This window comes from Meriones unguiculatus, chromosome 7 (assembly GCF_030254825.1).
Source record: "Meriones unguiculatus strain TT.TT164.6M chromosome 7, Bangor_MerUng_6.1, whole genome shotgun sequence".
Taxonomy (NCBI): domain Eukaryota; kingdom Metazoa; phylum Chordata; class Mammalia; order Rodentia; family Muridae; genus Meriones; species Meriones unguiculatus.
Window position 1 is genome coordinate 15,831,738 of NC_083355.1, and position 25,091 is coordinate 15,856,828.

The 25,091-nt window shown below is 54.6% G+C and overlaps 1 protein-coding gene across 2 annotated transcripts; it reads right to left on the bottom strand.

Annotated features, from left to right (window-relative positions):
• Positions 1-557: 557 nt before the first annotated feature.
• LOC110547055 (angiotensin-converting enzyme) lies at positions 558-21,095 on the bottom strand. 2 transcript variants are annotated; one of them, XM_060386537.1, is made up of 25 exons: positions 20,751-21,095; positions 19,947-20,114; positions 19,074-19,167; positions 17,988-18,131; positions 17,180-17,371; positions 16,609-16,706; positions 16,143-16,315; positions 15,582-15,805; positions 15,157-15,301; positions 14,842-14,940; positions 14,510-14,632; positions 13,923-14,134; positions 13,140-13,276; positions 12,131-12,289; positions 11,787-11,874; positions 9,577-9,720; positions 9,202-9,393; positions 8,082-8,179; positions 7,737-7,909; positions 5,355-5,578; positions 4,901-5,045; positions 4,485-4,583; positions 2,407-2,529; positions 1,930-2,117; positions 558-1,755 (listed from the first exon to the last, which is right to left on the bottom strand). In XM_060386537.1, the coding sequence occupies exons 1-25, from the start codon at positions 21,018-21,020 to the stop codon at positions 1,523-1,525; spliced, it is 3,945 nt and encodes a 1,314-aa protein (XP_060242520.1). In that variant the 5' UTR covers positions 21,021-21,095; the 3' UTR covers positions 558-1,522. The 2 variants fall into 2 exon arrangements, with proteins under 2 accessions (XP_060242520.1, XP_060242521.1); XM_060386538.1 differs by lacking the exon at positions 19,947-20,114.
• Positions 21,096-25,091: the final 3,996 nt, after the last annotated feature.

Below are 25,091 nucleotides of genomic sequence, written 5' to 3' on the forward strand. Positions count from 1 at the left end.
TGAAATTCTTTGCCCTCAGTCTGAAGCTTGGTCCTTTGGGTGAAGGCCGCTGACCTCACATTGCCCACGGCCCCGAAAGGCAGCATGAACCTCTGTAATTTATAAAAATAGAGGAGAGGAGGTTATGTGACACTCATCTTTGTCTGGCAAACAAAGTGCAAAACACAGGTTGGGAAGGGGGACTAAAGTCTGTGGCATTCAGCTTGACACAAGCTGGAGCGCATGTTTACAAGTTTCATTGTCTTGTTGAATTGTAAACTCCAACCTTCTTGTAAATCTAAATCACACACACACACACACACACACACACACACACACACACTGAGCAGTGAAAACCAGGCTAAGGATATTAAGGGGCCAGAAACTGGCCTCTGCCCCAGAAAGCTGACCACCTTCCATTTGGCCAAGAGCTAGATTTGGTCATTAAATATTTGAAAGGTAGATGCATTTATATTAAAGGGCGAAAAAGATAAATTAGAGAGAGAGAGAGAGAGAGAGAGAGAGAGAGAGAGAGAGGAGAGAGAGCAGGCTGGAATGACACCAAAGCGTCAACAGTGTTTAAATTTCTTGATGCTGGTATCATGGGCTTTTATTTAGAGTTTTCCAAATTTCCTACATAAACATGTAGATAACAACTATTTTTAAGAAGTTCCTTAAAACAACACCTCCCCCAAATCCCAAGTAGGCCTTCCAAAGGGTGGCCTTAGGGTGAGGGAGTGTGTTCCGGGATGAGCAGGCGTCCTGTGACACTGAGCCCACGCTGTGGCTTTCCCCGGGGCAGTGCCTGTGTGGCTCCACTGAAGAACCCAGGCTGTCTATTCATGAAGAGGCCGGAGTCTCAGTTGACTGTGGGCTTTGGCATGCTCCGTGAGTCAGGCCCTCCAGTGCCCTCGTTCTGTAGCAGGGAAGGACATCCAGGGTCTTCCTGAGACACCCACCATCACAAAGGTCAACGCAGAACAGGCTGAGCCATCCACAGTGCATCCACAGGCAGAGCAGGAGGCAGCCCACAGCACTGCTTCCTCTCTGCTTCCTGGGATCCTCCCTGGTAAGGGCATGGAGTAGGCAGGGGCCGCCTGCCTGGGCAGAACATAAGCCACCTCACCTGGGGTGTTAGGAAGGCTGGTGGGAAAGGCTACAGGGATTGGGGGTCGGGCAGGGGGCAGAGCACTTGGGATTATTTGGGTTGCTGCTTGGAGAGAGACTAAGAGGCAACCAGGAAGGGGCCTGCTAGAATGTCAGGAGACAGACCAGCAGCCAGTCCTGTCCCTGGCTTCCCAGAAGGGACACAGACTCAGGTGTCAGGGGAGGACCTTTAATTGTACGCACAGAGACTGGGTGGGGAATTCCATGTTAGATGCTGGGTGTCTAGAGAGTGGGGGCTGGGATTGGGGGGTCAGAGAGTATAGCGGGACAGAGCAGGAGGAGGAAGGCCCAGCTAGGGTGTGTTCACTCACACACCATGTCCCCCATCCAATTTCTTGTGGGACATTCCTCTGCTGGCCTCACCAGCAGGGTCACCTCAGGAGTGTCTGAGCTCCACCTCAGACCCAAACTGGGGCCCACGGTGGGGCCGGTGGAGGCTGTGGTGGTTGTGGATGCTGAAGAGCCGATGGGCGAGACCCAAGGTGGCCACCAGCAGGGCGACGCCTAGGAAGAGCAGCACCCATTGGCCCACACGGGCCTGCTGTGGCTCCAGGTACATGCCGAGGAAGTTGACACGGCCAGACTCTGGAAAGGAGCCTTCCGAGCGAGCTGAGCGAGGAAGCAAGGAGACAGGGCGGTGGGCAGGGCGACAGGTGGCCTGGGGCCTTGCGTTCTGGCGTCCCTGTCTTTGCTCCGAGATCAGACTGGAGTCTGTCTAGACTGGGAATGGGGTTCAGCTCTGGGAGCAGGGCTTGGGGCTGGAGGCGGGGTGGGTGCTGGTACCGTTGTTTGGTGTCCAGTTGTACTCCGGCCAGCCCAGTATCTCTCCATGTCTCCTGTTCTCAGTGATGAGCCATTCTGTCAGTGGCTGGAAGTAGTTCATTATGGCGGAGGCTGACATGTTGGGCTGGCCTGTGATCAGCTTCATGGCTTCTGGCCACGGCTTACTGTAGCCCAGCTTCATGGTATCCCTGGGGAAGCACCAGAGAAAGGAGGACTGAGTAGGAGGGGCCTGGATTCTCTTGCTTAGGCTGACATTCTTTCTCCAACCCCCTTTCCCCAGCCTAAACATCTCTTTAGGATTGGGAAAGCCTGAGTGGGTCTGAGGCAGGGGTTGTCAGGAGGGGAGGCCCCGGGGTCTCCAATTTCCTCCTGGAGGTGACGCGTCAAGGGCGATACAGGCTCTTCTCAGTGCTCCCAGCAACATCCTCAGTGGTTTCTCAGGGCCAAAGAGTCCAAGGAGGGTTCGAGGACACTCACGCCAGCAGCTTCCCTGCCTCCTTGGATTGGTAGATGTCGCACTTGTGCAGCGGACCTGTGTGCCCCGCTGCACGGCACAGCGCCTCGTGGAACTGGAACTGGATGATGAAGCTGATGAAGTACCTGGGGTGGAGTGACACGGGACATGGGTGAGATGCCTAGATGGAGGAGAGGCGCAGTGCAGTGTGGGTAGAGGAACCCGCTTCCACCAATGAGACCCTGGGACAGTCACAGGAGACACAGGATATGGTCAGGATGTCACTCTCGCCTCTGGTGTCATCTGAGCTCTTCCCAGATACGCCTGTATGGATGCTCCCACGTGCCCCCCTCCCCCACAAGCTGCCTATATCCCTGCTCCAAAGGGATCCAAAGAACAGGCCCCTCAAAGCCTTTGCAGCCTGTATGGTTTCCATCCCTGCAGCAGAGGGCAGGCATTGCTGGGTGGGACCTGTGGATCTGCTAGGGACTTCTGGGTAGGGAAGGCAGCAGGGAACAGTCTTATCAGAAAGCAGCAGGAATTTCCTGGTAGGAATCTGTGCCAGTTGAGGCTCCGGGCAACCACACCAACTCTAAGGAGAGGAAAAGGCTCCTCCCTTTGGATCCTGGGCATAAGCCATGTGCCACTGGCTCCCCTGGCACTTCCTCAGTGCTCCGCTCAGGCTGCTGGCCAGAATGTGAGATGCGGTTTTTCTAGAGAGCCAAGTTGTGCATGCCTGCTTGGAGAACTGTGCTAAGCTGGGACACTCGGGGTCACAGGGTCCATCTCAAGGCAAGAGTGAGTGCTGGGACCTCAGAAGGAGACCCCCATAGGTGGGGGGACCTCACCGGGGACCACACCCCCAAAATCCCCATGGGCACTCTGTAGGTAAAGCCTGATGGGTACGGCCATGACTCTTCTTGTTCCTTGGCCCTCTGCAACCTTGGAGAGGGCCTGAGTGTCGTCTTTCTTCCCAGGTCCCAGACTCTATCCATCCTGCTGTGCACCAAACTTTAGTCCAAACTTTTGTCAGGGCATGCCTTCCCTCCACGTCCAGAGATTAAGAGTGGCAAGACCTGTAAGAAGCTTAGCCTTCCTGGGAGGTCCTCTCTGGCCTCTGTGCCTTGGCTCCCAGGAAGCCTGGGCATCAGGAACTCTGTCTTGAGATCTGCTTACCTACAGCTTCTTAGGGCGATTTTGGGTCCCACACCCATCCTTCCTCACTCTGAATAAGCATCCCACAAAAGCATGAGAAAAGAAAAGAGCTGCCTGGGCCACTGTAGGCTATGGCCGGATGACGCACAGGCCAGTGTGCTAATGAAACACACTCAAGTCACTCACAGTGGAGGGGCACAGCTCCCAGGACTCCAGCACGCTTTGTGTGGAAAGGGAGGCAAGTTGCGACCACCCTATGTGTGCTGAGATCAAGGTGAGACAAAGGGCATTGTTCAGACAGAGAACTCTGACCCCCACACGGGCAACTAACCTGTCCCTAACCACCCTGCCTCCTGCATAAGCTGGGCCTCCTGCCCGGGCTGAAGACTACAGGACATTTCAGGTACAACCCAACACGTATCACAGGCCTTTGGTTCAGCTGCAGCAAAGGACCCCCAAAAAGAGCTTGTCTCCATCACCAGGGCCCAAGATGTATCCAGCCATGTGTCACCGTTGATGGCAACTGCTCTGTCGGTGGTGGGTGTGGTGGCTTACTTGCTCTGCTACAGCAGGAGGATTGCTGTGAGTTTAAGACCTGCCTGAACTACAGAGTGCTCCAGGCCAGCCTGGGCTACATAGTAAAAACCTATTTTAAGACAGAAATCCTACCCACATTCATCCTTGTAACCAGTAGCCAGCCTTTTGGGGACGTTTCTGGTTTTAACTGCTTGGTGTAAGCTCTCGTGTTCTTCAAGGAATATTTAAAGAAACGGTAGGGGGTGGGGGGACCCACACCGTGTGTCCTGAGCCTGCTCCCACAGGTCTGGTGGGGCAGCTCCAGCATGGGGAGCCCAGTGATGAAAGGTTAAACCTGAACCTGAAGGGGTTAAACCTGAAAGGTTAAACCTGAACCCTTTGTGGCGCGCACTCCTCCTGTTGCTCCTACCTGATATATGGCACATTTGCAGAGACGTGAAACTTGGACCCTGGATCAAAGTCACTTTGAGTTCTGGGCACTGGAGGGCAGAGACCCTGATACTTCAGCCTGTCAAAGGGGGAGATATGTTAGAGGGTGAATTTGGGGAGAACCTAGTCGAGAGAGGACTGGCATTTTCCACTTGAAGAATGGTCCCTGCACCAGAATGCACTCTGCTCCTGCGTGCTGTGTTCCTGTGCGCACACACACACACACACACACACACACACACACACACACATGCATACATGCACATGTGCGCACACACACACACACACACACACACGCACGCACACCGCTGGCTCATCTGCAGACACGCACAAGCACAGGCAGACACTCTCAGAGATCCTCCCCGATCCACACCCCCAGCCAGGGTGTTCTAGAACCTGAGGCTCCACCACTCCTGGTTGTAGTTCTCCTTGGTGATGCTTCCGTCAAAGATCCTCCAGCGCCACTGGTCGATGAGGTAGCTGAAGGGGATAAAGGCGATCTTATCGAGGGCCATCTTCATCAGGAAGTTGATGTCATGCTCTGTCAAGGGAAACGGGGCATGGTCTCAGGTCCCTGCTGGCCTCCTGTAGGGGGTCCTAGCAGCTCAGGCCCAGACAGGGGGGCCCGGGAGGAGGGGAGAGCAAGGATGGGCGGAATCTCTTCACCCCTCTTGGGATGGTCTGTGTGCTTTCCTCTCGGGCTCATCCTGCCGGGGCCTCTTCCCTCCCTGATAGTCAATCTCAGATCTTTGCCCAGAGGGTCTACAAAATCTTCCTCTCTCCCATCTCCCAAGTATGTTACCCCTTCCTGGCCCCCAGCCTGCCCACCAGGGTCTCTGCCCCCTCTCACCGTAGCCACTGCCCTCACTGCTCAGCAGGTTGAGACTGTGTAGATGCTTGGGCGTAGACACCGACAGAGCCAGAACATCTCCGATAGCCTCATGAAAGCCGGGGTTGGCACCCTCTCGGAAGGTCACGGGCAAGTCTTTGTACTGCATGAAATACTGGATATGGCCCATTTCGTGGTGGGCTATCACCAAATCCTCCATGTTCACAGAGGTACACTGCTTGATCCTAGGAACAGGGGTGGGGGGAAAGGGTGTCAGAGTGACAAAGGAGCAAAGGGACCATGGTGCTTGCATTATATGAAGCAGACCTTCTCTCCATGCATGCAAGGAGCATGGCATGATGGGAAGGAGAAATCAAGCGCTCCTAAGAAAGAGGTAGCACAAGGGCCAGAGGTCTCTGAAGGTCATTGCAGCCATCCCTCTGCTCCTAACTTTCCTGAGTAGCTCTAACCCACATCGTCTATTGCTTTCTGAGCTGCTGTGCAGGCACAAAGGCATAAATCCGATACTTTGTAGAATGCGTGTCCAGGGCTTTCCCACCTACTGTCTTTATCTTCCAGGATTGGGGCTTCCTGGAGGACACAAGGGTTAGGCCGTTCTGCATCTCATTTAACCCAAGCCAGTGAGCAGAGTCTCTAGAAGAATGCTGTGGCCGGGGCTGAATGACAGCTGCAGCACTGTCCGAGCCAGAAGACTCTGCCTCCTTGGGTTGACCCCTCACCTCCTTCTACAAGCCAGTTCCAATGACAGGACCTTCCGCCTAGGGCCTAACCAGAGTCACACAGGGCAGGTTGACCTCATATTTCTTTCTCATGGCGGGGCAAGAGGAGGGAGGAGTCTGCCTACTGTCTCCTCTGACCCACCATTAAAAAAAAAAAAAAAAGGATGCCCATAGAATCATCCCCTCTCCCCTTGTCAATCTACGTGGGCCTTACAGCTCCAGGCCCTCATGCCTTTGAAGGTCTCAAGACCAGGCAGCGCTCCCGACCCCACCAACCACATTCTTATTTGTTTCTTGGCTTTGTGTCTACTCCTCTCATATAGGCACTAGACCAGCGGGGAATGATATCTCTGCTGCTTCCCAGACTTCAGAGTCCTCCCCTTCCTTTGAATCAGCATTATCCTTTGGACTTTCTGTAGCCAATAGAATGTGGCAGACATGGAGTGCTGACGATGCCTGTGGTCCCAGCACTTGGGAGCCTGAGGCAGGAGGACCACAAGTTCAGGGTCAGCCTAAGTTATATAGTGAGGCCGCCCTGTTCAAAAGTGGAATGCCTGAAGTGGGAGAGAGACCCCTAGCAGACAGGACTCGGGGCCAGTTTTAAACTTAGCCACTGAGAAACCTGGCTGCTTCTGCTTTTACCACATCTACCGACCCCGAGACTGTCATGAAGGAGCCCAAGCCAGCCTGGGCCAAAAACATGCCTGATCAGTGCCAGGCTGCTTTAGCCATCCTAACTAGGTCAGCTTGAACACTCCACCCTAGGCACTGCCTGTGGGGAAATACTGAGGAACTCACCCAGTAGCCAAAACTAGGTCCTGGGCAAATGGACCCACATGAGCCATTAAAATTACCCTAGCTGTGTCTAGGGGGTAAAACTCTGTGACAGAATGCTTTCCCAGCATGTGCAAAGCCCTAGGGCCCCTCCCCCAGTGCCAATTAGTTAATTAAAGTTATAAAAGTTTATGTGCGTGTGCGCCTGCCGTGGTGTGCCTGCGGCCATCAGAGGACAGCCTGTTTTGAAAGTTCATCCTCTCCCTCCAACCATGTGGATTTGGAGGATCAGACTCAGATCATCAGACTTGGTGGCAAGCACCTTTATTTGCGGAGACTCTTGCTGGCCCAGTTAATTAAGTTTGTAAATACTCCCACTGAGATGTCTGTCACTGTGGAGTAGAGCGCTGCCTGAACTCCTCCTGCACGTAGAACCCTGAGGATCAGCTGGTTGATTTATGCCGCTGGATTTTGGGGCAGTCTGTTAGACAGCTGTAGACAGGTAGCTAACCAACTCTAGGCCGACAGGACAGTGCCTTGTGTATCAGCAGGGAGAGCGGCTCTGTGCGAGGCACCCAAGCGCTAGTGTCCCTCCCTGTGAGGCGGCGGTGCACCCGCAGGAAGGGCCCACAATATGTAAAGGAGTCTCTGCAGCGTACACAGAGCCTAAATCTGTGACTTTAAACATTCTAACTGGCCACTGGCGGAGCTGGCCAGAACTTCTGGCTCTCATTCCTTCGGTGGAATTTCCCCACTTGGTTCTCATGACTGAAACTGGACACAGCTCGACTCCAGCCAGCCCTCACCTTCATGCCAAACTGCCCCGTCTAGACAGACAGGTGCTCACTCCAGTTGAGGGGACAAGGGTCCTAGCTCCAACCAGACAGACCTGAAGTCCTTGCCGTTGTAGAAGTCCCAGGCGGAGGCATGGCACACCACCTCCCTCCCATCGGTTGGCTTCTCCAGCATCGACTTGTTCCAGAACTCGGGGGGCACAGGCAGCAGCCCCAGGGAGGTAAAGAAATTGTCAGCTTCCTTAAATATCCTTCTGGGTGTCCATCCCTGCAACCAGAGAGATATCTTTGCAAACTGGAGTCTCTGACAGACACAATCGTGGCAGGAGAGAGGCTGTGAGAGGGTCACGCTGGAGGGAGAGGGCGTCTGCCTCCCGTCTGGGCCTGCCCTCCCTTGTTCCCTCAGGAGGTCCACTGATGGCGGCCTTGGCTGCACTGACCTGCTTTACCATGGCCTCTGTGACATCCAAATTGGGGGCTGAAGGGAAGGGTGCCACCAAGTCATAGATGTTGGACCAGGTTTGAGCCCACATGTTCCCTGGAGGCAGGCGGGGAAGAGATGGCAGAGAAGGAAACATAACTTTTTAGGCTCAGAGAAATCCTGCAGGAGGAGAGCCCGGATTACAGTCCTGTCAATCAAGGCGGCATCTCTCGAGCACCGGCTGTGCTGGGTATTTGATGTGCACTATCTCCGAACTGCATACCCAGCCTACGAGGTCATTTCCGATATTAGTTGCCGGTAAGAACCTAACTAGTCATTAGGAATCAAGGGTGTCCTTTGAGTAGTGAAGGAATCCTCCATAAGAGAAACGTATTGTCCCTGACCACCTTGGGGGTGGGGGCAGGGTTCTCCCAAATGACCTCTAAATGTGCTCTGTCTGGCTTATCTCTGTGTTGTAGCACCAGGAAAGGGATGATACAAGGGGGACGCAAAACTGGTGTCCTCTATTTCCCCCTAGTTCTTCTCGTCTCTTACTGTCTTCCTTTCCCTCCTACAGTCACTCAAGTTGTTTTAGTATTTAAAGCCCCTGGAAGGCTCTTTGCCATCACACCTTGACCCAGACCCAGCATCTCCTTCCCTGCCTTTGAATCCGTCCAAGCCTTGAATCTTTCAAAGCTCTTTCTGGAACTCCCCCTAAGCCCCAAACCCAGACTCCTGGAGCTTGCTGTCTCAAGACATGGTAGGTAATGTAGTCTTCCCTTTAAAAGATGGTGAAAGGCTTCTACAACATGGTCCTGTGGCAAGTGTGGCAGCAGAAAAGCTGAGGAGTGTGGCTCAGTTGTTAGAGCAACTGTCAGCCACATAGGCCCTGGGTTCAATCCTCAGCACCACACACAAACAACACACAAGCAAACAACACACAAATAAAGACAGTGTGGTACTTCAAGTGAGTGGGACGTTCCCCCAACCCCACTCTTCTCCAGCCTTGGCCATGCTCCTTCCCCTCAGGGTTTCAAGTTCTGTCCCTAGTCTGGCCTAATCTCCGCCCCATGGCCAGTACTCTCCTCTTCCTTTGTTGCTCATTGCCCGCCTGCATGAGGCTGGACCATTGTCCTTACCTAGCAGGTGGGCAGGAATGGGACCACTCAGGTTGATGTACTCGGACCCGTAGCGGTGGTGCAAGGAACGGCGCACATAGGCATGCAGGTTCAGGTATAGGGGCTGAAGCTCCTGGTACAGTTGTTCTAGGTCTTTCTCCAAGTTGTCTGTCTCATAGGAGGATCTCCACGAGTCCCCCGCGTCAGTGTAGCCTGCACAGGAGACACAGCCAAGCTTTCCCAACAGCTACCATTCACCCACGATGCCGCTGACAGCTCTGGGGCCCCCCTCCCCCGTCCCTAGCCTGAGGACCCTCAGGGAGGGCTCCACCTCATACTCGAGTATGAGGTGCCGGGGGAAACAGCCAGTCCGTGGTCCCAGCCCTGGGAACTCACCGTTGAGCTGGGCAATCTTGTTGGAGAATCCCACATACTTCGGGAAAAAGGGAAGGATGGCTCGCCCCACCTTGTCTCGCCAGCTCTGCCACGCCCATAAAAGCTCTTCGTAGTTCCGGGACGTGGCCATCACATTTGTCAGACCTGGGAGGGGGCGGGGGAGTTGAATGGCTGGAGCCTTGGCCCTTGGCTTCAGCTCTCATCTGTTTAGAAGGGGAACTTGGTCCTAAAACTTCAGAGTTGGAATGAAACTGGCAAGATCAACTTGGAAATGACAATATGGGTGAGAGGGAAGAGAGATGTTGGGGAGCAGTGCCATCTGGGGAGTCATGCCACACAGCTTCAGACACTTGCAGGGGTTCGGCAACTTTGAAAGGGATATATGTGAATATATATATATATATATATATATATATACTTGTTCCTCCCTTATAAGCAGCTTAATGACATGCTTACATATGCACGCAGGAGGCGGCCAGTCTGGAGCAGAAACAAAAGGCTCTCTTGTGACTTTCCCTCTCCTGGGAGAAATGGTTTGTGAAGTCTCACAGGCCTGAGTTCAAGTTCTATCCATTCCATGGACCTGCCTCTTTCTGTATCTATAACCAAGAGCATAGCCCTGGCCCTCCCAGGAATGTGGAAATGGAGAGCCCTGTCCCTGAGCAGGCCCTGGGGACTGACAGCATCCTTTGCAAATTGTCATTGGGTTGAAATTAATAAAACAGTAGCTGTAAGGACTGTGCAAGTGCAAGAGCTATCTGAGGCCCTGGGTTTATGTCCCCCAGAAGCCACTCTGCATGAGAGACCCCAGGAAGGACGCCAAGCTGATATCCACCTCTCAGGCCAGGGTGAGGGTCACTCAAGACTGCAGGCATCAGTCTCGAAACCAGTGCCTTCTTCCCCTGCTCTGCCCTTGACCTAGATGGAGAAGGCTCAGAGCATCTGATGTGGCCCAAACCCTCACTGCTGAACTTGTGCCTGAGCACAAATTCTCTCTATTCTGGAATGTTCTATGCCATATACACTTGTCACAGAAAAGGTAAACTTAATCAGGCTTTCTTTGAAGACTTGCTTTCATAATTCTGTGTCTGCTTTCTGGTGATGAAAGTCACTGGTCTTCATGGACTTTTTAATTTTAATTACTGTGTCTATGACCAGATGGCCTAGTCCTAGATCAAAAGGCTGTATGGTGGGGATGCAAAATGCTACATGCTTTTCAAAATATTCATGTTTAGAAATAAGACATGCAGTCATGCACACATGCCCCAAATGTGCTTGAACACACACACACACACACACACACACACACACGCACGCACAAACCAGCATGCACGCACGTGCTTGCAAACAAGCACGTACTCATTCCCTCTCCCTCTGTGTATGCACATCCACATCCACTACCTATAGGCCAAACCCTGCCCTGGAACTGCTTCTTGCTCCTGTTTATTTTCCATTTCCCCTTCTATTTGCCATTGTTCTGACATGGAAGCTGGGCTGGGGCCAGGAGGAAACAGCTTCTGGTAAAGATTCCCCACAAAGCATGTTTACGAGCCTAGCTCACCAACCCTGAAAGGAGCGGGTTGAGAGAGTATCTCTGTGGATACTGGTGGGGCCAGAGTACACCTCTGCAAAGGGGACAGGCTGAAGAGAAAAAAGGAGTGGGAGAGAGAGGTGGTTATGAGCCAGTTCATGGCCATCCAGCGGAAAGGCCCAGCAGAGGGAAGGATGGTGTGGACGCCTCTCAGCCAGGAACAGGAGGCCAAGTTCTAGCCTGGTGCTTCTAGGGCTGTGGGATTCTGGCGTGATTCACCCTCCCTGACCCCAGTTTCCTTTTCAGCAATGTCCCAGTGAGGGAGAGGGTTCTAAGGAAGTCTGGGAAGGTAGAGACTTAAGACTAGGAGGTCTGTGGCTCTCCCTCTTGGGGTCTGAGCCTTGAAAACACATGCTTGTGATTCTATTGCTCTGAGGGGCATTCAGAAGGGAAAAGAGAGTGGGGGGGTATCGGAAAGGTGGGACAGCCCTAGGGGGGCAGAGAATTAGGGAAATGTTGATGAGGTTCTGGTTCTGGTTCTCAGTGGGGGCAGAGCAGTTCCACTGGTGGAAATGAGTTCAGGAAACCCATTTCCTCTTTCCCTTGGCAGCATCCTCCTTTCTACCCCTCATAGCCATCCCCTCCCACCTCTCTCGTTTTCTTCCAGGGGTGCTCTCACCAGGCTCCAACTCCAGACAGGTACCATTTGCGTAGCAAACATTGGCGACGCTGTAAATTGTCTCCATGTCCAGCAGGATCTTGTTGTACTGCATGGGGGAGAAAGGGGTAGTGAAGAGCCTCCCCTCCTCCCCCAACACACCTACATCTTGCTCTGGCCCCAGGTACCATGGGTGGGACCCAAGAGAGCATATGCCCTAAAGTGTTGCAGTCTTGGGAATTCCAGAGACATGCAGACATGGCCCATATCAAGACTTGACAAGTCAAGGAAGCAGCGTGGAACCAGACCTGTGGTTCGGTTCACTCCCCAGCCGTCTCCACTCCCTGTTCCCTGTGGCTACACACCTCTTCTAGCTCCTTGGGAGCCAGCACCGCCCGATCCAGGTTCTGAACCTTCCTTATGATCCGCTTGATGGTAGAGTTCTGAAAGTTGCCCACATCGAACTTCTTGGCCCAGGTGCCGTATTTCAGGGTGTGGTTGGCCACTTCCTTGTTTTTCTGAAGCTGAGGGCACAAGGGGGTGGTGTCACAGGGTCAGGATAGTTGGCATGGCCTCTGTGCAGGCGGTTCCATAAACATGGAGATGAGGAGTAGGGTTTCACCAGGCTGCCATCTTTCCCTGTTACAAATACCCTTCGCCTCAACCTGGGCCAACTGCTAATATGAGTACGGAATGAGTTCCTCAAAAGACACCTGCAGTCTAGCAAGATACATCCTGTTAGAGCAGAGGAAGGGAGCCTAGCACGCCTTCCAGTGTCATCAGGATGAAGGCAGTGTGCTATTAGGAGATTCCCTGCCTAAGCGTTCACGGGTTGCGTCTTTGACATGGGAAGAGTGTCACTGATTGTGCACAACTGCCAAGGGATGTGTGCAGGAAGAGGAAAAGAGGTACCAAGGACCCATGGGGGAGACGCAGTGGGTCTTCAAGCAGCAATGAGCGAGCACTCTGTGCTTAGAGCTCATGGCCAAGAATTGGCTTTCTGTGGCATAATGTATACTTTCCCACAAAGGAAGAGCCAAGGTACAGGGGAAGGGTCCCTCACAGTGCCGACAGACAGGCTGTCAGTCTTTCAGAGGGTGACGCTAACATCATTTATTTCCATACAGTGGATTACAGTCTCTGAGAAAGGTAACTAGAGAATGGTAACAGACTAGAGAGGTTAGCTCGAGCCTGGACCCCGAGCCCAGTAAATCTGCAATGGAGTATTGTTTTAAATCCCCTATTCAGACTTTTCACCAGTTTTGGCAGCTTGGTGCTGTGTGTGTGGTTGTGTCTATGTGTGTGTGTGTGTGTGTGTGTGTGTGTGTGTGTGCGCACATGCTACATGTTGGGGTTGGAGAAAGTGGTTCCTACCAGGATCTTGCTGCCCTCTCTGGTAATGTTGGTGTTATAATGCCAGTTTGCCTCTGCGTATTCATTCCACAACACCTGGGCTGTCCGGTCATACTCCTCCACGAACCTGTCAGCCTCGGCTTCATCAGTCACTTGGTCTGTAGGAGGTGAGGAGGAAAATAGACAGGCCTCGTCTTCCTTACCATCAGGTGTGGTCTCACTAGAGTGCCCTCCTGTTGTCCCCCAGCTCCTTGTCCCCTCGCGGCCCTGCCCCCATCCAGGGGTCCCACTTGGGTTCTGGGTTGTCTGGCTGATTGTTGCTTGGTGAGTTGTTGTCTGGCTTCTGGTTGTTGCCTGGCGTGTTAACTCCTGGCTGGTTGTCACATGGTCAGTGGTCACCTGATTGAGGACCAGCAGGGGGTTCCCACAGCAGAGCAGCAGAAAGAAGAAGCCGGGTGGTCCTGGAGTAGCCCAACCTAGGCCCATGGCCGCAGGAGAGCAGAGCCCTGCGGCCCCCACCACTGGCCAATAAGAGCTGAGCCTGCAGTGTGACCTCATAGAGCAATGTGCCAGCCAGACTGACCCCAGGGGCCCTCAGTCTTGGCCACACCGTCTCTAGGATGCTGGGAGAAAGATACAGCCATCTTTGCTCTAGAGCCCTGATGATGAGCCCAGGGATGGCTTGGCTCCGCAGCCAAAGACTCCAAGGTTCAGCTGGAATGGACCAGGAGCCTGAGGCTTGGGCACAGAGGCCAGGGACCAGGACTTCTCTTGGTCCCAGCCCACCCTCACTCGGAGCTTTACCAATGCCCTCTGGATAGTTGTCGGGTAACGGTGGGCGCCACTGATACTCGGGCCAGCCCAGGACTTCGCCATTCCGCTGATTCTGCTCCTGTAGCCACTGGATGACCGGTTGGAAGTAGGTCATCAGTGCCCCGGCGTCCAGGCTCTCTGAGCCCACCAGGTCCTTCAGCACTTCCTGCGACGGCCTGGAGGAGCCAGCCTGTAGCACCTGCCTGCCAACCAGAGTAAGCACCGTGGACACAGGGAACACAGGCTGGGGCCCACGACATCGAAGCTGTCCATCTGTCCCTCATTGGTAAAAGAACTCTAGGGTGAGAGCCTCTGAGGGGGGGAGGGGGGAGGGGGAGGGCGTTTGCCTGGCTCATGGCGGCTGGCGGCTGACGGCCTATTCAGTAAACATTTGATATGAAAGAGAGGAAGGGGAAAGATGGATAGAGAGGGAAAGAGGGAGGAGGAGAGAGGGAAGTTCCTCCCACGGCAGTCTGTTTTGTGGGGTTGCAACCAGAGCAGTCAGCTCCCCGAGAAATGCCCTTCACCAGCCCAGTCCCTCAGCCCCCCACCCCTGTTTTCCCTTCTTTGCCACATACTGGAGCTTGGCTCCCGCCCGGGTGGACTGGTAGATGTCGCATTGGTGCAGTGGGCCCTGGTGGCCTGCCTCCTTGCACAGCGCCTGATGGAACTGGAACTGCAGGACGAAGCTGACAAAGTACCTGCGGGGGCCGGAGGGAAAGCAGAGAGCTAGAGCAAGGTCCCTTGCTCAGGCTGTCTCCAGTGTGCTGCGGGTGACAGCTGGACTAAGTGCTATCTGTAGGAAGAAAGGAGATGCCGCGCGTGGCCCAGGAGCAGGGGCCATTCGAACTCTCAACTCTCAAGGTGTCTGAGGGATGGCGGAGCAGGGAGGGGCAGCGGGCACTGGTACCTGATATATGGTGTCGCGTTTGGGATATGAAACTTGGCTCCGGCATCAAAATGGGTTTCATTCCGGGCAACTGGAGGGCAGATCCCCTGGTACTTGGTTCTGAAAGAGAACGTTTAGATCTTAGGGACCTAGGGTTGCACAGGCTGCCTGAGATTTGCAGAAAAGATAGCGGGTCCACCCCTCGCCCACCCCTCCCCCACCATCCCTTCCACAGCCTGGAAAATGGGGGGAAATCCCTGGAGGTGAGGTTTCAGCAGGAAGGAAGGAAGGGGCAGGGTGTCCCCTGCCTTAGGCTTCCCCTCTCCTTCTTCGCACCGAAGATACCACCAGTCAAAGTTGTAGCGGGAAGGAGGGGTGCGTCTGCTGAAGACCCCCCAGCGCCACTGGTCCACCAGGTAGCCGAAGGGCAGGAAGGCAACTTTCTCTAGGGCCATCTTTAGCAAGTAATTGATGTCGCTTTCTGTCCAGAAACAGGAAGAGAGAAAAGGAGAAGGAAGGAGTCCAGCTAGGGGGAGTGGACCCTGGGGAAAGAGGCGGGGCTAGCAGAGAGAGAAGGTGAACCCCAAGTCCTTAGCCCTGCTTGGAGAGGACTCTGGGTGGGTGCTAACTTCAAAGCTTCAAAGCAGGCGTGTGTGGGGCCTCAAGGTAAAGGTGAGGACAGGATGGAGGGGAGAGCAGCGGAGATGGTGGGAGATCTGAGTGAGCGAGGCCGGATGCTCTTCTCCTCCCCATCCCCATACCTATGTCATTGTCAACAAGATCCAGCAGGCCGATTTTGTGCAGGTGTGCAGGGGTGGAGGCGGAGAGCGCGAGCACGTCCCCGATGGCCTCGTGAAAGCCAGGGTTGGCGCCACTCCGCAGAGAGACAGGCAGGTCCTTGTACTGTAGGTAGTACTGCACGTGGCCCATCTCATGGTGGATTGTGGACAGCTGCTCCATCGTGACCCGTGTGCACTGCTTGATCCTGGAGACGACAGGGATGAGGGTGACATTGAGGGCAGGGGCCAGAGCCCGGGGGAGGCTGGCACCAGAGGAAGGCAGGGCCAAGGAGGACTCTGTCCTGAGGTGGGGAGTGTTTAAGAGCCAGCAACCCTTTGACCCTATGCTAGCCCACCATCACTCAGCCCTCCTCCACTCCAAGGCACCCAGCTGATAGCCTCTCAAGGCCACAGGGGGGCTGAGTTTGTGGGATGGCGTGCCCTACAGCCCTGCATAGACCTGTCCCTCAATACAGAGGCAGGCCTGCGTCACAGCTGCCCCCTCCTTGGAGCCCCAGGGCACTCTTCTTGCCAGGTCTAGACCTGAAGTCCTTCCTGTTGTAGAAGTCCCAGGCGGAGGCATGGCACACCACCTCCCGCCCGTCGGTTGGCTTCTCCAGCATTGACTCTGCCCAGAACTCGGGGGGCATGGGCGAGAGCCCCAGGGAGGTGAAGAACTCCTCTGCTACCCGGAACATGTGTGTGGCATTCCAGCCCTGGCCAGAGGGTAGAGAAACGGGTCAGGAGCCAGCCACACGGAGCCCTGTTGACTGCCTTGAGGGCACTGCTGGTGATCTCCACCCAGGACAGCTTCTAGCCCAGGAAAGGTATCTAAGGCTCCCCTCCCAGAGATAAGGGCACTACTGACTACAGCAGATCACTTCGTGCCAACATGGACAGAGCCCCTAGGTCACTGCTGACTGTGGCAGGAAAGGGGAGAGGCCCCACGCCTATCACACGGCTCCCCCTGCCCTGGACCCCATCTCATTGCCCTGACTCCATAGCTTACCTTCTGCACCATTGTGCTGGTGACATCGAGGTTGGGTCTGTCTGGGAAGGGCACTACCATGTCATAGATGTTCTCCCAACTCTGGGCCCACATGTCTCCTACATGGAAGAAGTGAGTGGGACAGCTTGGTCTCCTGTCCGGCCATGCCTGGTTCCCATATAGGCAGCCCTGGGACCATGGAACAGCTCTCCTGACTCTCTCTGGGTTCCCCAGGACTAGTTACTGGTGTCTTTTCTGATTATGCCAGGATCCTTTGCCAAGGGGCCACAGGCTTCCAGGCTCACCTCCTCAGATATGATCTACGACAAGGCTGCTTCTAACTCTGAACCTGCAGCCAAAGCCACTGGCTTGACCCCCAGCTCTGCCCTACTTGAGCTCCCCGTTGGCTCTAAGTTCTGGCCCACCCTAAGCCTGAGTGCTCCCATCTATAATTCCAGGCCTGTGGGGACCTTGGCCCATGCGATGGCATTATTCCACATGTCTGAGGCACCGTGAGGATGACCCAGCCTCCCTCTGCTGGCCGCCATCCTGTACCCAAGCTCCCCTGGGCTTGCAAGGTCCAGGTCCTTACCCAGCAGATGAGCAGGAATGGGTCCCCTGAGGTTGATGTATTTGTCCCCGTAGCGTCGATGCAGGGCACGGCGGACGTAGGCATGGAGGTTCAGGTAGAGCGGCTCCAGCTGATGGTAGAGCCGCTCCAGATCTTCCTCAAAGGAGGGGGACTCATACAAGGAGCGCCAGTAGGCGCCCGTGTCCGGGAAGCCTAACAGGGTGGGAGAGTGGCCGTCAGGCCCAAGGCTTTGCCTCCCCTCCCCCCACACCCTAGTTTCAACTCTGCCATCTTCCTGACTCCAAGCACTGGGCTGAGATTGTTACTCAAGTTTTCCTTGAACTCAAGACCCTCCTGCCTCGGTTTCTTGAGTTCTGGGATTACAGTTGTGTGTCTCACACAAACACACACACACTTTTTTATTTTTTTATTTTTTTGCCAGGGTCTCACTGTGCAGGCCAGGCTGCCTTCAAACTCTTCATCCTCCTACCTCAGACTTTCAAATACTGGGATTACAGGCAGGGGTCACCGTATCAAGGTCTACTCTAAGCTACAGCAAAAGAGGTACCACCAGAGGCAGAGTCTTAGGGCCGAGAGCAGCGCCATAGATGGTGCCAGGAGCAGCGGTAAGAGGGGCAGGACAGCAAGGTACGCTGGCTGCAGGTTTCATGCCATTCCCACTAGCTCGAGACCTTGGGTGGGCCCTGGATCCCTCAGATTGGCTGTTCTTGTCTAGCCTGGGGACTTGAGGCTCTGTGGGGACAGCAGATGAGAGCGCCTCATGAACCAGGAAAGGTGGCCGTCCATGGGGAAAAAGGCGCAGGCTCACCATCTTGTCTGTAGGCTTCATTACTGAGGTCGGTGAAGTCTTGATAGAGGGGTTTCAGTGGGATGCCCACAGCATCATGCCAGCCCTCCCAGGCGAACAGCAGCTTGGCGTAGCTTCGTGAAGAAGCCAGGATGTTGGTGAGCTCTGAGAGAGGTGAGCAGGACCAGTTAGGAAAGCATCTGCGTGCCAGTCTCTAACAGCCTTCACCGGAGCTACGCGCTGGCCTTCACTACTCCCACCAGCTTCTCCGTCACACTGTCTCCAGGCAAGGGCAGTCTGTGGGCCTGGTTGGGAGGAGGCTAGACAAAGAAAGCACCAGGCAGGACCCTGCTCCCGGGAAAATGTCTAAGGTGGTTGACACAGAAAGGACATTGGCCCACATATGGCTCACTGCATAGACAGCCGACTTTGGGGACCCAGGGCTTGTAGGAGACCCTTGGAGAAAGGGCGGACCCTTTAAAAGGAGAGCTAGGTCAGAAAAGGCTTAGTGGAAGAGGGGTGGGGGTAGAGCAGTGGTTCTCAACCTTCCTAATGCTGCAAACCCTGCCCCCCCCTTGGTTTTCGAGACAGGGTTTCTCTGTGTAGCCTTAGCTTTCCTGGACACACTTTGTAGACCAGGCTGGCCTCGAACTCACAGAGATCCGCCTGCCTCTGGCTCTCGAATGCTGGGATGACAGGTGTGCGCCACAGCACCTGGCTCTAATGCCAAAACCCTTTAATACCGTTACTCATGGTGTGGTGACCCCAACCATAAAATTCTTTTGGTTGCTACTTCACAACCGTCATTTTGCTACTGTTAGGAATCAGAACGTCAACATTTGTGTTGGGTAGACACCGTCTTAGGTGAGCCCTGTGAGAGAGCCGTTTGAGCCCCCAAAGGGGTTGCAACCCGCAAGTGGAGAACCGCTGGGCTAGAGGGTCCCTCTGAAGTCAGTTTCCCAGGAGGAGTGTGGGGCAGAAGTATGGGTACGTGTGCACGTTCCAGCCCCAATGGGGGAATCAGTGCCTTTGATTTACCGACCCGCATGCCATCCCGCAGGTGACCCAGGACTAGGAAACCCCAGCTGAGACCGGACAGGGCCGTACCTGGGTCCAGGGACCAGCAGGTGGCAGTCTTGTTGGGGAAGCAGACCTTGCCAGTGGAGTAGATGCGGCTCATGTTGCTGAGCAGAGAGTTGTACTGCCAAGTTAGAGTTGAGGGAATATTAGCGACCAGGCGTTCGCCCCTGGAGTTCATCTGCCACCCTCCCCCACCCTGGCTGGGAGAAAAAGGGCGTCCTGGAGAGAGGGGACGTGACTCGGACCACGTCCCTCTGCCGCACTCTACCAGCTGCCCTTGGAGCCTTTAGGCCGCCCTCGCAGGTGGCGCTGGGTAGATACCGCGACAAGCGCCAGCTCACAGGGAGGGCGAATCCCTGCTGTCCTCCGGCCTTGGCGCCTTCGCAAACTTCCCAACCATTCTAGTGATAAACCAAGTCTACCTAGAGAGAAAGTCACTGCTGACTGTGTGTGTGTGAGAGAGAGAGAGAGAGAGAGAGAGAGAGAGAGAGAGAGAGGAGACAGAAAGACAGAGAAACAGAGACACCGAGAGACAGAGACAGCGAGTGAGACTATCTCTCTTTGCATGTCAGAAAGAGAGAGACTCTCTCTTCGTATGTGCAGTGCAGTTATGAGTATCAACCCCAGGGGCCTCACACACGCTAGACTGGCAGTCTGCTGTTCAGCAGCCTCACTCCACCTCCTGCATTTGACTTTCTCCTCCACAATAGAAAGTGACTTGTCACATCGTGCGTCTGGAGGGAAAAATCTGTGGTCCTAGCAGCCCTCTGTCTCCCCCGGAATTCCTACAGCCAAGGTCCATACCGACTACAGGCCCCTCCCTCCCTGTCTTCCGGACTGCTCTCCCAGCCACGATAGGCACCTGAAGTGCTCAAGTTCTGCCTCCACCCTCGGGCCCACCTGCTGCCGCTGGGCCAGGGGCAGGTTGGCAGGTCCTAGGGTTCTTATCACTCGGATGATCCTTCGCAGCTTTGGGTCAGTGAAGCTCTCCCAGACGCCCTCATACAGCTCCTTGGCCTTCTTGCCCCAGGCCTCTTTAAACTCCTGCTCCATCAGGGCTGCTTCCTCCTGCGGCCACCAGGAGGATGGAAAGAGTGGTCCAGCTCAGGCAGAGGCCATGGAGAGGCTACAGCGCTGAGAGAGCAGAGGAAGGCTAAGGGCTTCCAGACCCCCTGGCCCCGCAGAGATCCTGTCCGGGAGATGAGCTTGCAGGAGCAGCACCCCTCCTCCTGAGCCCTCTGGTTGGGAACCGTGGGAATTTGGCTCAAGGGAACAATGAAGGAGAAAATTGGGTCCAGAATAGGGGCCAGAAAAGGAAACTCAACAGGAGGTCAGGCGACTTGCCAGGGGGCAAGGGCCCTGGAGCCGCGGAGCCAGGCACCCTGTATGTAGACCGCCACTGCCCCTGCCCTGGATGCTGCCCCGAGAGGATCTGGCCTCGGAGGAGCCAGCTTCATCCATTCCACTCCTATGTTGGCACGGATCACGTGCCCAGCCCCTACTGGAGCATCGCCGCCTGTCTAATGCGCAGAGCGGGTGGGAGGGTCCAGCCTGCGACAGGGGTGCCACCAGGGACCTCACTGCTCAGGGCTGAGGCTGGGGGTTCCCGACGCCCGCCGCTCGCCCAGGGAGACTGGCCGCGGGCCTGTGATTGGCCGCTGCGCCCCGCCGCGCCCCGCCCCCGCCCGGGCCCTGGGCGCCCACCTGGAGCCGCGCATTCTCCTGGGTGATGTTGGTGTCGTGCGCCCAACTGGCCGCCACGCTCTGGAACAACGCCTGCTCCGCACTGGAGTTGTAGCTCTCGGCGAAGAGCTGCGCCCCTGCCTCGTCCGCCGAAAAGTTGCCAGGCTGCAATCCGGGGTCGAGCGCTGGGGCGGGCGAAGACGGCGGCGGCGGCAGCAGCAGCAGCAGCGACAGCAGCAGGAGCGGAGGCAACAGTGGCCCCCGCCCCCGCTGGCCAGACGCGGCCCCCATGGCGCGGTGCGCGCGGTGCGGCGCTGCCCCTTCTCCCGCGCCCGCCGCGACCGCCCTGCGGATTATAAAACCCAGCCACCGCCGCCTCCCGACACACCCCCACCTCCCCGCCCCTCCGCGCTTCCTCTCGGCTCCAAAGTCCCCCGCGGCGAGGGCCCAGCCGAGCCCGCGGGGTAGAGAGTCCCCTCCCGCCCTGCACAGGGGCCCCCGGAGCAGCCTGGGGGAGAGATGGAGCTAGGTCCGGGAAACTAGAAGGGAGTTCCTGCCCCCTCTGCAAACTCACTGCTGAGGCCCAGCCGTGCCCCCTGGCTGCCACCACGTATTCTCAGGCCACAGAGCCCAGCGGGTCTCTGACTCTCAGGCTTCCCGGCATAACCCTCCAAGCCCTTCCCGGCTCTTGGGTGACAGGAGGGAGGGGTGTGTGGCTGGTGCCAGGGGGATGGACTTGAGGTTGCCAGTTCCTGGAGGAAAGGGGTCACCTGCGTGGCTGTAGGAAGCTTAGCTGTCCGCTGCCTGGAGCCTTGGGTCAGTGCTGCAGATGAAAGCAGCCAGTTCACCCTGGGCTTGGGGTGGGGGATGTCTTGAAATAGCACAACCGAGGGTCTGTTCAGTTCTGTGAGGGGGAGCCATAGAGTGGGCCGCAAGCACTGGCACCCCTGCCCCTACACTTTGGGGACACGGCTGACGGCCGGCTGTTCAGCTCACGGGAGAACCGAGCCCCAGAACAGAGCCCCAGAAAGCTGCACGCTTTGAGAGCTACAGACCGCCCGCCTCGGAGATTAGAGCAACCCCCTGCTTTTTAAAAATGGAGAAATCACCGCTGAGACAGATTGGCTTCAAGTCAGCTCAGGTCTCCACACTCCCAGTCATTTCCCTCTCTCCTCCACCTGTCCCTCAAACTGACAAGCCCGGGGGAGGGAGGATAACCTGTCAGCACCAGGGCTGTGCCCCCAAAGACGTGGGAGGACCCTTGTCCCTGGACGGGGTGATTGAGTTCATACAGGAGAGTGTGTGACCTGGAGACTCGTTGAGGTTGTGTTGGCCTGTCACATGATGTGCCAGGGGAGAGGTCCCAGAAGACTGGGAGTGATGGAGGACGGTGGCTTGCAAGAAGCCACCTGGTGAGAACTCGGAAGTCCCCATGGCTTGGGCTTCCCGGAGTTGAGGCTTGTGGGCTGGCTATGTGTGTATTTTCCCATCAGTGAGCTGGGGAGAAGCAGCCTGTATTGGTTGAGGCTTGGAGAGGAAGGGTTCTGAGGTTGGTTCAGAAGGAAGGTCCCACAGTGGAGGGTGGGTAGTCAGGGGTAAGGCTGGGGCTTCGCCTGTATTGAGGAGCTCCTCTGTCTTTTTGGTCAGAAACAGAACTGAAAGCAAGGAGAGAGGAAGACAGGGTAGGGCCGGAGGCCAGTCTCTGAAGAGCTCCCGAGTACCAGTGGGGCCAGGACAGTGAAAGAGCAGGCAGCGTGTCCTGCTGGTCCATTCTCAGGCCCAGCGGTGTGGCAGTGTGACGGCCTATATTCCTGGGTGTCAGGGACCGAGTTTAGGAATGGACCGCTCTGCCCTACGGGACAATGATACGACCAGAGGTGAATTACTGTTATAAAATAACCTAATCTTGCTTACTGATAGCGGGGCGGGTTGGAGTCGTCACCCTCCTCCCTCAAGGTGACATTTTATTGTCCAGAGCTCGTTGAAACACACGGCCTCCTACTATGCCATCCTTTCCGGGAGGGCAGAGCCACGGTCAGGCTGCCGCCACCTCTGTGGTTCCCCCAGAGCTTAACATGTACCCGTCACAAAAAAGGCAGCATGGAGACCGGAGGAGGAGGTGACTGGTCCTCCTGCTCACAATCCCCCCACCCCCCCCCCGGTTGGGAAGCCCCAAGTTCCTGGAAGAGTACAACCCTATGAAGAGCCAACCCTCACCAATTCAGAATTCACAGTAATACAGACATCACAACCTTGATATTCTGATAAGTAACAGTTAAAAATAGCTCTCTATTTTTAGGGTTTTACTCACGAGGAAGGAGGAAGATTAGGAAAGCATACCTTACCGTCATACCCTTCTGTTAAGGAAGCTCATTTGGAAGGTGGGCCTTCTGGAAGGGGACCCGGTATTTTGCAAGGTCTGTACCATGCTGCACCCCAGAGCTGCTTCCGGTCTCTGACACTCATCCTTTGTGCCCTGCGGCCTCCATCCTCTGGTGTGCTGTGACTCGTCACTTTTTGGAATTTATACACTCTGCTTAAACAAACTTCCTATGGGATCTTATGGAAAATGTACTGCTAGTTCAGAATTAATTCCTGATTATGGAATTCCTGATTTGATTCAGTTTTAAAAGCTAAATTGCTTTAGAACTTCTTAAACAGTTTTAGAAAGTTTATGGCTTCAATAAATACCTTTGTGTGATATTCCAGCTAAGGAACCTGCATGGAGAGGACCTAGACCCCCTGTTCAAAGGAAGCCCATTTAGCTGTTCAAGTGGGTGCCCTAGTAAGGGGTACAAGGGCTGTCAATGACATGAACTCAGTGACTGGCCCTTTGATCACCTCCCCCTTGGGAGGTGCAGCCTTGCCAGGCCACAGAGGAAGATGAGGCAGCCAGCTTTGATGAGACCTGACAAGCTAGGGTCAGATAGAAGGGAAGGAGGTCCTCCCTATCAGGGGACTAGGATAAGGGCATAGGGGGAGAAGAGGGAGGGTGGGTGAGGCTGGGAGGACACAAGGGAGGGGGCTGCAGTAGGGATACAAAGTGAATAAATTGTAATATGTAAAATTAAATTTAAAAACATACCTTTGTGGACCTCCAGATGCCTCACTAGGAGACAGGCTTAAGGCAGATTTGTAGCCTCAGATAGCCTTCACTCACAAATCCTGGTATATGCCATAAATATAGGTGAGTTGGTTTAAACTTCCCATGAACCCAAATCATAATTCCTAGGCTACCTAGGAATGTCTAAATTAAGTACAAATCTTGATGTCATTAAATACAAACTGTTCTGTCGTAATTCCTTATACCTTGTCACCTTGTGGCATTGTATACTGTCATTTTAAATTTGTTTCTTACGATGAAAGACAAAATTATTGTCCTGAATTCACTGTAAACTTAGAAATAGCTAAAAATTGTGAAGCCACATCCATCCTAATTGACAAAACATATATTCTTGTAACTTTTAGACCCTGTTAACCTTTGGGCCTTGTCCACCTTTGTCGCTCTGAACTCACTATGAACTTATATAATGGATACATAGATAAGAAATGTTTGGTTTTAAGAAAATGTAACGTATTTTAGAATACATTTGTTTTTGTTAATTGCCTTTTTGACTATGAGGTAATTCCTTTTCTGGGAGCTTTGTCTCGGAGGTATAAAGCCATGACTATATAATAAACATTGGCAGAACCCCATTGAATGGATGCCAGCTGGAATTTGCCTCATCCATGAGTTGTAAATATATATAGATATATATAGATGTGTGTTTACATATGTTACACGAGTGGATGTCAACTGTCTCTATGTAAGGAGCTCCGTTTGCCCCGTCCATTGATGTGTGTGTGAGTATGTGCAGGTCTGTATGTCTGATCGTCTGTGTGTACGTATGGGCTGATGCTATGGAGCCTGCAGCCTAACCCTGCTGCGGTTTCTGCAGAAGAGGTGCCGGTTGACATCAACACCATCGTCCTGGGTAAGCTGTGGGAATTTGTTGAGGTTAAAGTTTTTAACCTCATCCACCTTTTCCCGTGAGCCTGTGTGTGTAAACGGCCTTTGTTTACTTTCTGTCCTCTTTTCTTTTAAGTTAGCAGATTTAGGATCGAACTATCAGCCTAAGATAAGCAGGAAAAAGTTTATCCTGTGGGGGTCTCTGCAGCGACCTGCCCGTGCACAGGAGCTAATCTCAGATCAAAGATCCCCTTTTTACCACCCTTTGCAGTTTTGGCCAGAAGCCACCTTTTACAGGCCTGGCTATGGGGGGGAGGGGGGGAGGGAAGCAACCAGTTAAAAGTTTTCCTTTTAGTAGCAGTGTAGCCAGTCCCTAAACCTGGAGAAGGAATCCTGGGCTTCCTTCCCTTCTT